Here is a 13048-nt window from a genome sequence, read left to right as displayed (position 1 = left end):
ATTTCCATTAGTTCTACTATACTTGCTTCTTCTTGATTCTATTCTTTGTTAAATTAAAATCTTAATATTTTTGCCATAAACATATCTAAATGCTGTGTGTTAGGTGGAGCTCTGAGCTAATTGTAACTGGTAAACTGGAATGTACTGTTCCTTTGGGAGCAAAGGATTTGGGAATTCTGTGAGTTCCCACTGAATCATGAGATGGGAACTTCAGGGGAATGCTTGGAGGATGTGGATCATGGCGCTCATTGACCAGTAAAAAGAGAGCGAGGCCTGGAAGGCAGTGCTTTCGTTGCCAAAGACTGGTGGAGTTGGGGAACTGACACACAGCAGGCACAGACAAGGCTTCCTCACCCTAAGGGCAGGTGGCAATGAGGTGCCTCAGAACCCTGCATACCCCTTAGAAGCATTACACTTGCATTATGGTTAGACAGTTTTTATGCCTTCTTAGCTTTAGGTGAAGAGTTATCAGTCTGATTAGGTCAAAGCTATACATTTCCTCTCAGCAAGGCATTATTGTATAGACTTTTCATATGTGTGAACCTACCCTTTGTGATTTCACCATAGGCTTTGGAAGACCAGTCTCCTAACACCTGCTATATTTATATTCTGCAGTATTCACATTTTGATGTTTTGCTCATGGTAGCATTTTGAACACTGGTGTTTGCTCACCATTTGCTTGGTGGAATATGCCATTGGCATTCTTTCCCTTATTTTTAGTCTTGATGGAGGGATTTTTCAATAGAGACTTCTGAGCTTTTTAGTCTCCCACTGATACAGGTGGAGAAAAGATATTAACTTGTAATTTTTTTCTCAGCAGTATATTTTGTAAGGTATTCACACTCATCATCTTCCAGGCAGAGTGAGGATTACACGTTGCCATTTTTCATATAACTACTTTTTGCTCTAAAATGGAACTGACATTAGGACTACACCCCCACTCAACAGAGAAAGAATGCATAACCTGCTCTGGTGATGGAGAAATAGCAGGTATCAACATTTTTGTTTTTGGAGTTCCTGGTAAATCCTGTTTTAAGAATACAGATCTTGTAAGCCTGTGTCTTCACTCTAGAGTGCCCCCTTGTGTTTGGACTCAGCATTGCAAGGGACTTTGCCTCTTGTACCCCCTTTGATGGCCACTTTCTCATCTGCAGTGACCATGCCCAGCTAGTCTCTTTGCTGGACTCCCTTGATGGGTCTTCTAAGGTTCAGCCCATATGCCAAGTCACATAACAGTTCAGTCCCCTCCTGGGGATTGGCTCTAAACAATAGGTCATGTGCCCCTCCTGGGGCTTGTCTTCAATTCTTCCTCCTTTTCAGCATTCTGACCCTGCAGGGTTTTCCCTGCTGGGAGTCTAAATACCACTTAAATTGTGACCTTCTGCTTCTTGTGGGCTTCTGTCTAATCTTCTGGTCCTCACAGACCCTAGCTCAGAGCTTCTTTCCAGCCTACTCCTTTCTGGACAGAGCCACTTCCAAGCTACTGGACCTTCCTCCAAGCCCTTTCTAGGGAGAAGGAACTCTCCCTAGTTCCTCTCTCCTGGATCTCTCTCCCCGTCAATTGAGTCCTCTCATCTCTTTGTACAGCCTAGCTCTGCCTCCTTTGGCCAGAAGGCAATCAATTGATCACCTCCCATGTGTGAAGCATAACTAATTAAGTTCTCTCCCTTGCCTTACAGGTGAGGGGGATTAAGCCCCATCACACATTTTAAACCTTCAGAAAAGAATTACAGGTAAGTAATAATCTTTTCTGTAATTGCCACATACCCTTACATTACTCATTGACTTTTATTAAGTTAGAGAGATATACTGTTATAAACCCATTTTGGTGGCATTTCTGAACATTATTGTTGACTCTTCTGCATTATCTTTGGAGAGTTGCAGGGTAGGTTGAAATAAGTAAACAGGTGGTGTATGGGATTAATAGATAATAGAGCTAGTTGAATTATTTATATTGTAAAGTCTGCAGGGCAGGGACTGGCTCACAATGTGATGGACACTGTACAAAAAGAGTGGGACCTGAATCTGGGTTGGGACCTCTAGGTTCTACTGCATTACAAATGTTAAACCAACAATAATAAGTCAAAAGAAATAAACAAAAGTAATACAAAATGTCAGTGTTTTTCAGCCTTTCAGTCATTGTTGCTGCAGATAGCGCTGAGGTACCAGTGACTGGACACCTTCTGTCTGGGGGAAAGGTTGTAGTCCAAAGCATCAAAAACTATCTACTCAGACCACTGGCCTGTTAGAATCCTTTTATAGTCATGTTCAATAAGAAAATACATGCCTATAGGCATTTCTTACTGCTTTGTCCTCTGCACTGTATTAATAAAACAAGTATGGATTGATTTGTGGAGGCTCTTTCCTTTTATTATCAATCCTTTTCTACCTAAATTTTATAATCCCCCACCCCCGTTTTGTTGTAATTTCTCTTATCTAGTGCAACTTTTTGGGCTTTAGTACAAAGTGCATGTTTCATCACTCCATTCAGAGGCTACAGAAACAATTTTCTTTCAGCCTAGTGATTCAGATTAGCTGGTGATAGTGATGGACTGTGAGTAGTGCCCTATTTCAGGTAGAAATCTTAATCTCTGCAAAATTAGGGTGGGTTCAGATTCTAGTTCTAGCCACAATCAATCATGAATATTCCTACAGTTTTAGACCCCTAACAATCCTCATCTTTGACCTCATCTTACATTATTTTAAAATGCCTTCTGAGGTTTCTCCCTACTATAGGCTGAGATTGGGTGCTTAGCTTTCCTTCCAAATGGACTTTGAGGGCATGAGGTGGTTGCTTTATCATCTTCCAGTTTTGAAGAGGTTTCTGATTAAAGGACATTGCTTCTTTCCCAAAGTTTATGAAAAAGTTTTTTTTTCTGGGAGTGGGGAGTTAGGGCATATGGAAAGTGGTCTGACAATGCCTATAGAGCAACCACATACTGAAACAACTGCATAATGCAGGATTGCTAGCATCCCCCTGGTCTCCTGGAGAGTACAGGGAGGGATTCATATATACCCAGTTCTCATACATGGCTTTACATCAGTAGATCTCAGACTACTTCACAAAGGAGACAAATTTCATTATCCTAATTTATAAATAGGGAAACTGACGCATAGAGAGGTGAAATGACTTGCCCATGGTCACCCAAGAAGCCAGTAGCAGAGCTGGAATAGAGCCCAGATTTCCTGAGTTCCAGCCCAGTGCTCTGTCCACTAGGACACACTGCCATCATACATATTCTGTCAAGAGTGATGAATTTCAAAACCTGATTTTAAAAATCTATTGAAATGATTTCCATAGTGTTTGATGTGCCAGATTTAAATAAATCTGTTAAATCTAAACAGAAATGTAATGAAACAGTGATGCTTTAATGTTCACACAACTCAATGTGAGGAAAATGAGATATGGTCCACTTTTAAGAAAAGGCTTTGAATAGTATCCTTCAATAACAGTGTTACTAAGTACTTTATAGAGGGAATCATTCATAAAGTGAGATTTTATGACGCAGTAATAATTTAGCTGTATCAGAGGGCAGTAGGGAGAGAGCTTTATACAGATGCATTAGTACCATTAAAATACTGGCTCTCTCTCTTCCTCAACTTGCAAAGAGACAAGGAGAGGAGACAGGGAAAAGGTCAACATGGGAGGAGTGGGATGGTCTGAGGTCAGAGATATTGGCCAACTTTCATGAGCAAGAGAGTAGTATGGCTGTAGCATTCTGGGATCTCTAATTGAGAACTTGGGAAGCATTTAGAAAGACCATTAAAGAGTGACAGCAAAATCAGTAATGTGGGACAAAGAGGACATTTTAGCCAGAAGTATTTTAAGCCTTTGAAGTATTCAATAGTAGGGAGTTACGGAATAGCCCGGGGCTGCTAGAGTTAAGGCAGGTAATTACTGCTATGGCTCTTCCACAGCTGATGTGGTGTAGTGCACTTTCCTTTGTCAAAAAGGAGGTGTAGAATCATGAATATGCTTCCCTTACACCACTGAAAGCATCTACTTGCTAAGACGCTACACAGATCGAATTAGGAACTGGCATTAATTATTGCACTTCGCTTCCACACTTGCCTCTCTTTGTGAGTCTGTGTTTTTTAAAGGAATAATAAGGCCCAAGCAGTATTATCTTGAAAAGGTTATGGAAAGCCTGATTTTGCCCTCATTGGTATAAATCAGGAGCAATGCCATTAAAATCAATACTGCTACACCAGTGACATAAGTGAAATTTGGTCCATAGATTTTAACATTAGCAAACTCCAGCTGCCTCACCTTTTTCCCTAGTCAGAAAACACCCCTCCACCATTGAATAGAACCCCCTCCCCACCACATATTTTGTTAAAAGCCAATAATAATTTTAATAATTTTAGACTTATGTTATATAGACCAAAAGTGTAAGAAGCTAGTATTCTCATATGCTGTCACTCATGGTTACACTTTACCAAATTCTTTCATTCCCATCAAAGGCAGCTTAGGATGTCTTTGCTTCTGTGAATTAAGCATTGACTTGCACTCACCAACTTACCCTTACTTATGAGGGGATCTAGCCCTTCACCACTTACTTCTAAGGGCTAAAATAATCCATGTTCCCAGGTTATGTAGCATGCAAAACAGGTTCTCTTCTTTCCCTTCTGAAATCCTCCCATTTTGCAAGAAGGTTCACTTAAACCAACTAATTTATCTCTCTTTAGGATGTCACTATGATAACAAAGTCCCTTTAAAAAAAAAAAACCAGCAGGGAATTAGGGAAGAAGGATGGAAAATTGTGCAACAGTTAGCAACTTGAGACGGGGCATCCAATAGTAGTGGATGCTTTTGAAAATGTTTGCCTCTGTAGTTAGGTTGCATTGTATAATTCTGTTAGTTTGATAAGAAAGTCTCTGGAATATTTTTCTAAGGCAATTTGGATTTTTGGTTCACAGACAAACATGTATAGTACTATTCCTTTCTCTAGCTGAAGTTTCAGGCCTTTTAAAGAATACTGTACAATTGCAGAGCATTTAAATTTTTTTTCACAAAATTGATGGAACTGCACTACAAATATTACTTTGAACTGCAGAGGTTAATATTTGCATTTCTGGTATAAACAGTATAAATGAACGTATATTTAAAATTACAAAATATTGTACACATGCTTTTATGATGAAGACTTAGCAGTTTGCATTTCTTTCTTTCAAGACACATGCTTCCAAATTTCAGGGATAATTCTGATTTGACAGATATGTACTTTGAGCAGTGGATCAGGTAACAATACATTGCATGAGTAAGAGCTTCCAAACATTATCAGTTTTTCATGATTTTTTTTTCCAGTTTATAAATCCATTGTTGTGTAGTGGTTGCATTGGATCTCCTCCTCCTCAAGCTATCTTTTAAAAATTCTATGTAAAACCTAGAGGAATTTATGAACTGGTACTCTTAGATGTGCTTCTTTCAGAAGAAATCTTATCTTTGACTGCAGGAAAAAGTTTTTTGCAGATCTTGGTCCCTGACGTTTCTCCTCCTTCCTTAAATACATCAGTAAAATTTCTTTACATTATCATCTCAATGTGTTTTGTGGTCTTTAAGGAGGAATTCAGTTGAGACTATTCTATATTCCATATATTACCTCATTTTGTTATGGTTCTATGAAAGTATAGCTTAATACTGCTTGGCTATCTTGGACATGATCCCAGGTTCAAGTAGTGAAAATGATGTATATGCTATTCTGTTGTGCCAATCTGTTCCTTGGTTGTTTTTGTTTAAAAAATTTGTATAGATTGAAATGCAGCTGCAAGTATATTAGTGATTTTCTATTGCTTACTTGTCAAGATTTTTATTGTGTGGATGAAAAATAGTATTTCAAAACCTAGCAGTGTATTGACAAAAACGGAGGAGCACTTTGTGTAATTCTCTTTTGAAAAACTACCTCTTTTAGAGACAGAGATTGCCTGAGCTACTTCCATTCATATGTATCTTGAACAATAGATTTATTGATAGCTTTTAGCTAAGGTTTAATTCTCTTTTCCCCTCTGTTCACCATGGTGCTTACTTTTCTGTATTAAGTAAACTGAAATTATGCTTCTATAAGCAAGACATACAATATGCAAGTGTTTTAGGTGTAAAAGGAGGCATTTGACCTTTTGTTGCTAATCTGTGACAGGTGCAGACTATTTTCTTCCAAATGGTGTTAATTTTCATGTGTAAATCTACCCCCCTGAAACCTGCATTCTGTAGAGCCACCACAGGGGAACTGGTGGTCATCATGAGTACTGTAATGGACAGCTGAGAGGGATAATCACTGGTATTTCAACACATTCATGCTTGCATCTCATACATTTTTAGTGTACTCCTGTCTTCACTGCTTATTAGGAGGTCTGAAGTTAGTTATTCAATGCTGGACAAAAAAGTGTCTGAGAAAGTTCATGTGCAGGGAACAGCGCATTGTTACAAATTAGTTTCCTTTACCATTTCTGGCAAACTCATTACAAAGTAATCGCGCCCTGCGCTGAAGTGCACTTCCTCTGGGACCAATAACTGTAAATAAGCAGGGCTGCAAGCTGGCTGATAAGTTGTTGTTCTGAAGATAACGGTCCTTTTTAGCAGAGTGTTTGACCTTTTTCTTTATATTGCCTCAGGCTTGTCTAAGACCCTCAAGGTCTATTTTTCATCTTAAAATTCTCTGTAGGAAAGCACAATGTGTGGTTTAAGAAGATTTCAGGATTGCTTAACATATCTATATTTTCTTTCCTTGCTTTTTTATACTAATTGTTGGCGTACTCAGTAAGCCTAGCTAGCATTTCCTTAAATAGGTTTTCTTTCTTTCTGCAATGTACCCTTTTTATTGATGTCGGAAGCAATATTCTTCAATATTTTATGAAGAGTAAATATACGTTGCATAATAAATAAAATAGTAATATTGGTTTTCTTTTAAGCCCATTATAAATGCAGTGAACTTTTCCAGAAACTTTAAATTTACTTTTGGTCTATTTAGAATAACTCATATTTTGAATATATTGCACTTTATGTTACTCTTGTGTAAGAAAACTAAACTAGTAAGATTAACAACTTAAGGTTGAATGATCAAGGAAAAGTCAACATATTCTGTTTTCCCTAAACATTGCATAGAACTATATATGGGAACCAAGAACGTCTTAAAAAAAACCTCTAAGGCTACGAAAAAGTGAGTTTATCTTTACAAACATTTAGGAGTCTTGATTTGTTCACATCATCCTAGAAGATTAGAGAGATTTGTTGTAGTATTTCTCAAATGTAAAGTCATAATAAAAACAAAATTTAAGTTATTTCAGAGTGCACAGGAGAACTAATTCATATTGTTTCATAATGTTCTGTTTCCTTTAAGGAATTATTTCTATCAATTTTAATGTGTGTTCAAAAAGCCACTTTACATCCAGCAGCGCACTTGTGGCATGAAAAAAACAGTGTAGGAAACAGCTCTTTTGAATACCAATGTACTTGATTTTAAACATGTACCAGTCCTGTTACTCATCGTGGTTTTTCTTTTAAATTCCACAGATCAATTGTTCTTTATCTTACATGTACTTTAAATAAAACTTACATCGACACCTCTATGTTCTGCAGGGCTAGTTCATAAAAATTACAATTACTGTAATTTGTAATTTTTATGAACTAGCCCTGCAGAAAATAGAGAATGTCAATGATGTAAGTTTTATTTAAATTGATCTGTGGAATTTAAAAGAAAAACCACGATGAGTAACAGGACTGGTACATGTTTAAAATCAAGTACGTTGGTATTCAAAGGAGCTGTTTCCTACACCATTTTTTTTATGCCACAAGTGCGCTGCTGGATGTAAAGTGGCTTTTTGAACACACATCAAAATTGATAGAAATAATTCCTTAAAGGAAACAGAACTTTATGAAACAATATGAATTAGTTCTCCTGTTTACAAATTACAGTGGAAATATATTATGATATCTTTAAAATCTTACATAGTTGGTTAGACCTAGACCGTGCACTTATTTGGAAGTCAGTGCCGGTGTTTCCATTGATTTCAATGGATGCAGGCGCAAGCCCTTAGTGCAGTACACTACTCGTCAGTATCGTTGCATGTATGACTTTCTTCTTAGAATTTTATTATGTGAATTGGGAGTGGTCTCCACTACCTGATTTTAAAAAATAAAATAAAATTATCTAAGCAAAATTGTTATAAGCAGAAGGCAGAAATTAATGGAGTGTAGAAATGTACACAGAAATCAAATATGGGAATGGTAAAAGTCCCTGAATAGTTGTAGTTAGCTACTTGATTGCTGCTTACATCTTTATGAAACATAATTGTGGCACCACACAGAACTGATACTCTCCATCTTTCTCTTAAATTTACTGTCACTAAAGCATAAAAAGTAGATAATTCACCTACTTTATTATAAAAAAAAAAAGTGTGTATTATCTCAATGTACAAGGATTTATGTGACACAAGAACAAATTTCAATATGTATGTAGCTGCTTTTTAACCACTAATTAAACTATTTCTTTCTCCGTTACACTTTTAACCCCTTCCTCCAAAGACCCAATTAAGGGGAAGCCACCCACCTTCCTTTTATATTAAAAAAGTAACATGAATATAAATTTTAAAAGCTGCCTTTTAGTATAATAGATGCTTATTTTGAATGTAAAAATAATCCTATTTCATCTTGACTATATGATGGATATGTAGCATCATATCTTCATCATGTAATCATTGTTTAATTGCTGTTTAATACTTCCCAATACATTTCAGGGTAAATCACTGTTATTTGTGGTCCTGGGGCATAAATTCCTGCACATCGAGATAAAAAATGTAACCCTCTTACTTCAGCAATATGAAGGCAGCACTATAACATTCTCAACTCTTATTATGAGTTTGGTATAGTAGTTGCTCAAGTCCTTCCTCTTAAATGTCAAGAAGCATTTTTTCAGTGACACCAACTGAATACTAGAAATTATCTCTTAATGTGAAGAAGTATACTGTATTGTGCAAAAAATTTTTTTGAACAAAAACTTCCACTTTGGTTTGTGCATTGTCATGTGGGCTGAAATCAGGATGATAGACTGAAAGCAAAGGCTAGAGTGACTATAAGCACCAGTCTTCTGTGTGTGAGGAACATGCTGAGTAGGTTAACAAAAGTATCAGTGTTGCGTACGGCCTTAAATAGCATTTTAGTAATCTGGAAGAAATAGCATGTTAATTAAATACATAGATGATACTTAACTGGAAGGAGTCACAGATACCTGTGAGAACTGAGAAATAATACACAGGAGCCTACACTAGAGAGAAAATTAAAAAATGATATTCTCCTTGCAGAAATGAAAACTTCTGTGGGAAAATAATCTTCCACACCAATATTCGGTGAGAGTGAGAAACTTGGAAAACAGTAATCTTGGAAGAAACCTAGATATACAGTGAACAAATGATTAAATTGCTAAGAGTTCTGTGATAGCTACATACAATGCTAATGAGTGCGGTGCGAATGCCTAGGTAAATAAATTGCTCTAGATTACACTGGTTTGTAATGGTTCCATCACACTCACTCTACACCAGCAGGGGTTTCCTTAGCACCAGGGGAAATTCTCAGATACTCAGGGATCTTTACTGCCTCTCTGCTCTGTCAGAAACATGTGGGCTCAGGGTCTGGCATCAGACTAATTAGCAATCTGATGTTGAAATGGAAATTGAAATATGCAATAGGTCAGAAATCAAGATATCATTGTGCTTTGAATATTTTGATTTATATAGAATATTTATTCTTTTAGTAATCTCTTGTGTTCCTGACCTCCATCATACAGTACAATCCATTTTTAATGACCTTTGGATTTCTGCTACAGAATTCACCAGCTGCTGTATTGTTGTTGTTTTTTTTAAATTAATGCAGCTGAAATTCTCTTCTCCAAACCATGCTGCAGATCATTAATTATAAACATGGAATTACCATTGATATTAGTGGGAGTTATATAAGTGAAACAAGTGCAGAATATTATCATAATTTCTATAGTGCCAAATAATCATTGTTCCTTCAAGCAAATGAAATGTCTTTGTCCTCTTATATTGAAGAGTGTACAGTATAGGGTCTTGAATTTGCCAACCTTACTAACAGTGAGCAGTGCTTTACCCCGTGAATACTTCCAGTGATCTTAAGGTACTACTCAACATGAGTAACAGTGGCAGAATCAGGATCTAGGGAAGACAGCATGAAGACAAGGGATGGGGAAGGCAGTTAACCAAAAGCCAGGTGGATTATATTATTTATATTTGTAAGATCTTGAAGTTACAAAATATATATATAACTGGGGGTTACAATGGACAAGAAGCTGGATATGAGTCAACAGTGTGCCCTTGTTGCCAAGAAGGCTTCCAGCGTATTGAGCTGCATTAGTAGGAGCATTGCCAGCAGATCGAGGGAATTGATTATTCCCCTCTATTTGGTACTAGTGAAGCCACATCTGTAGTACTGTGTCCAGTTTTGGGCCCCCCATTATAGAAAGGATGTGGACAAATTGGAGAGACTCTAGCAGAGGGCAACAAAAATGATTACAGGGCTGGAGCATATGACTTATGAGGAGAAGTGGAGGAAACTGGCCTTATTTAGTTTGCAGAAAATAAAAGTGAGGAGGGATTTGACAGCAGCCTTCAACTACCTAAAGGGGCTTCCAAAGAGGATGGAGCTAGGCTGTTCTGAGTGGTGGCAGATGACAGAACTAGGACCAATGGTCTCAAGTTGCAGTGGAGGAGGTCTAGGCTGGATATTAGGAAAAGCTTTTTCACTAGGTGGGTGGTGAAGCATTGGAATGCGTTACCTAGCGAAGTGCTGGAATCTCAGTCCTTAGAGGTTTTTAAGGTCCGGCTTGACAAAGCCCTGGCTGGGATGATTTAGTTGGGGTTGGTCTTGCTTTGAGCAGAGGTTGGACTTACATGATCTCCTGAGGTCCCTAATCTTCTATGATTCTAAACTCTTTATATTTATATTTTGGATTTTTGGAGGCAAGGCTGTAAGATGAGACTGCAGAAATCCATTTTTGATAACAGAGACTTTCAGAGAATTTTGTTGTGAAAAATCTGGATTGGACAGGGAAGGAAAGGAAGAAAGCTTCCTGATATGGAAGATAAAAAATGTTCATTGTACAATTAAAGTCAGCAACAGCCACAGTTTAAGATTATGCAGAAGGGTCTGTAAGTACATTGACGAAGTACATAGCTGAAATATCTGTTGATTTTGAAAATACACACTATCCCCTCACCCCAAAAAACAAACTGGAAGCCAGATTTTAATACCATTACTAATGCTGAGCAGCACTTTACTCCACAAATTGTCCTATTGACTTAAATGGGAGTGCCTGAAGAGGAATTTACTAGTATGTGTGAATAAGGGTTTTATAATCTCACCCCAGATATCTGAAACTATATCTGAATTAATAAAAGAACAGGTCCAAACCTTTAGCAATACTTTCATAATTAACATTTTAAATTAACCCTATACCGTCACTCTAAAAACTATTTTATTAATTACAAAATCTGATGACGTGTGAGAGCAGGAAAAATGTAAAGCCTTTCATTTTGTCCGATATAAGTTAGATGGATAGATAAGTCATCTGTCTTTGAAACTCGCTGAAGCACTTCAAAGTAAAAAAGCCAGTTTAACAATTTAAAAGCACTTTCACAAGTTTCGCCAGCACTGAATTCCACTCCTTTCTCCACTATGGCCTGATTTGTTGCTTGCTTTCATTTTGTACTGAAAAATGCCAGAGGGAGCAAAGTAGTTTTTTACTGTAGTTTTCAATATTATATCACAAAACTAACCAGAAAGAGGCCAAGCTAAGCTACATAGCGTCATATTTTAGGAGAGGAAAAAGGTGATATATGGGAATTGGGTGGGGAATAGGAAAAGGTCATGGGCAATTGAAACAGGAACTATTCAGAGAACTTTTGAGCAGCAGAGGAGAAGGGGTCTCGAACATCTGTAGGGAAAGAGGAAAGTCCTGAAAATCAGCAATAGGTGGAACAATAGAATTTTGGGCACTGTTTTTAGTAGGTGTTACTAAACATTAGCAGCAAATGGAAGAAAGAAATCCATATAAGCAGCGAATGACGGTGGCAAAGAGTTCATATGAGCAAAGAGATGTGTTTTTGAATAGCAGAAGGGATGATGGGACAACATTCACAGTAAGAATCAAGGAAGGACAAAAAGTCACTGAGTGGATTATAAAAGTCCTTATTTGTGGGTTTTTTTTTTCTGTGTTGACTTATTCAAATGTGCTTGGTCTATTGGTATGTATTTCTCTTCCTGAGCTGAATAATGATGACATTTACTTGAAAAAGTTCTGAACTGTTATAGTGCTAATTAACCTTATGATCATGTGACTGGTTTTAGCCAGTCATAGTGAAGCATTTTTAAAATTCCATTTTGTGTAGTTGTAGTACTAGAAGTTATCAGCCATTTATTAAACTCTTGCATATCATAATCTTTTGGTAGGCAATCTTGGACGTGTGGACCACATCACAGAATTTGAATATGATCTGTTCATTAGGCCAGATACCTGTAACCCACGCTTTCGAGTTTGGTTCAACTTCACTGTTGAAAATGTGAAAGAGTCACAGGTAAGTTCCAGTTAAGTGAAATAATACGATGCTTTCACAATTACTGTACTAGAGAAAAAAGGGGTTTTCTTATTTAAAATTAAAACAAACAAAAATCCTTCCAGGACAGTTAGTGACAATTTGCTGTAAAATATGACTTTTGAATCCTGAATGGAAAAAAGCAGATATCACTATTTGTTTTTCAGCTACTTAAGTTGGCGGTACTTACCAATACACTAAATAGCCAGAGTATAAAAATTGCCACCGTAACAGCTACTATATGTTTGTGATGGTGTATGCAAACCCCAAAGTGGGGCCTGACGGGATTAAAAGGCAATATTGGGCCCAGATAGTCCCACCCCTAGAGGTCTGCTGAGCCCGCTCCAGCCGGAGAAGTGGGTTAAAATGAATTCAGGAACCTGGCCAAGGAGTAGTGGATAGGCTGTAAGAGAGAAGAATACTTCTACAGGAAGGCAGACAGAAG

At 37.4% G+C, this 13048-nt stretch overlaps 1 protein-coding gene across 1 annotated transcript in view; it reads left to right on the top strand.

Moving 5' to 3' along the window:
• The window catches only part of LOC137144931 (BEN domain-containing protein 5), an 803386-nt gene that overhangs the window by 58193 nt on the left and 732145 nt on the right, over positions 1-13048 (top strand). The window contains exon 3 of the mRNA XM_067535412.1: positions 12461-12585. Coding sequence (XP_067391513.1) covers positions 12461-12585 — 125 coding nt within the window. The remainder of the gene's footprint in view (positions 1-12460; positions 12586-13048) is intronic.

Source organism: Emydura macquarii, unplaced genomic scaffold (genome assembly GCF_026122565.2).
Source record: "Emydura macquarii macquarii isolate MOO-44397 ecotype Brisbane River unplaced genomic scaffold, CSIRO-AGI_Emac_v2 contig_3506, whole genome shotgun sequence".
Taxonomy (NCBI): domain Eukaryota; kingdom Metazoa; phylum Chordata; order Testudines; family Chelidae; genus Emydura; species Emydura macquarii.
This window is presented reverse-complemented; position numbering and strand designations above follow the sequence as displayed.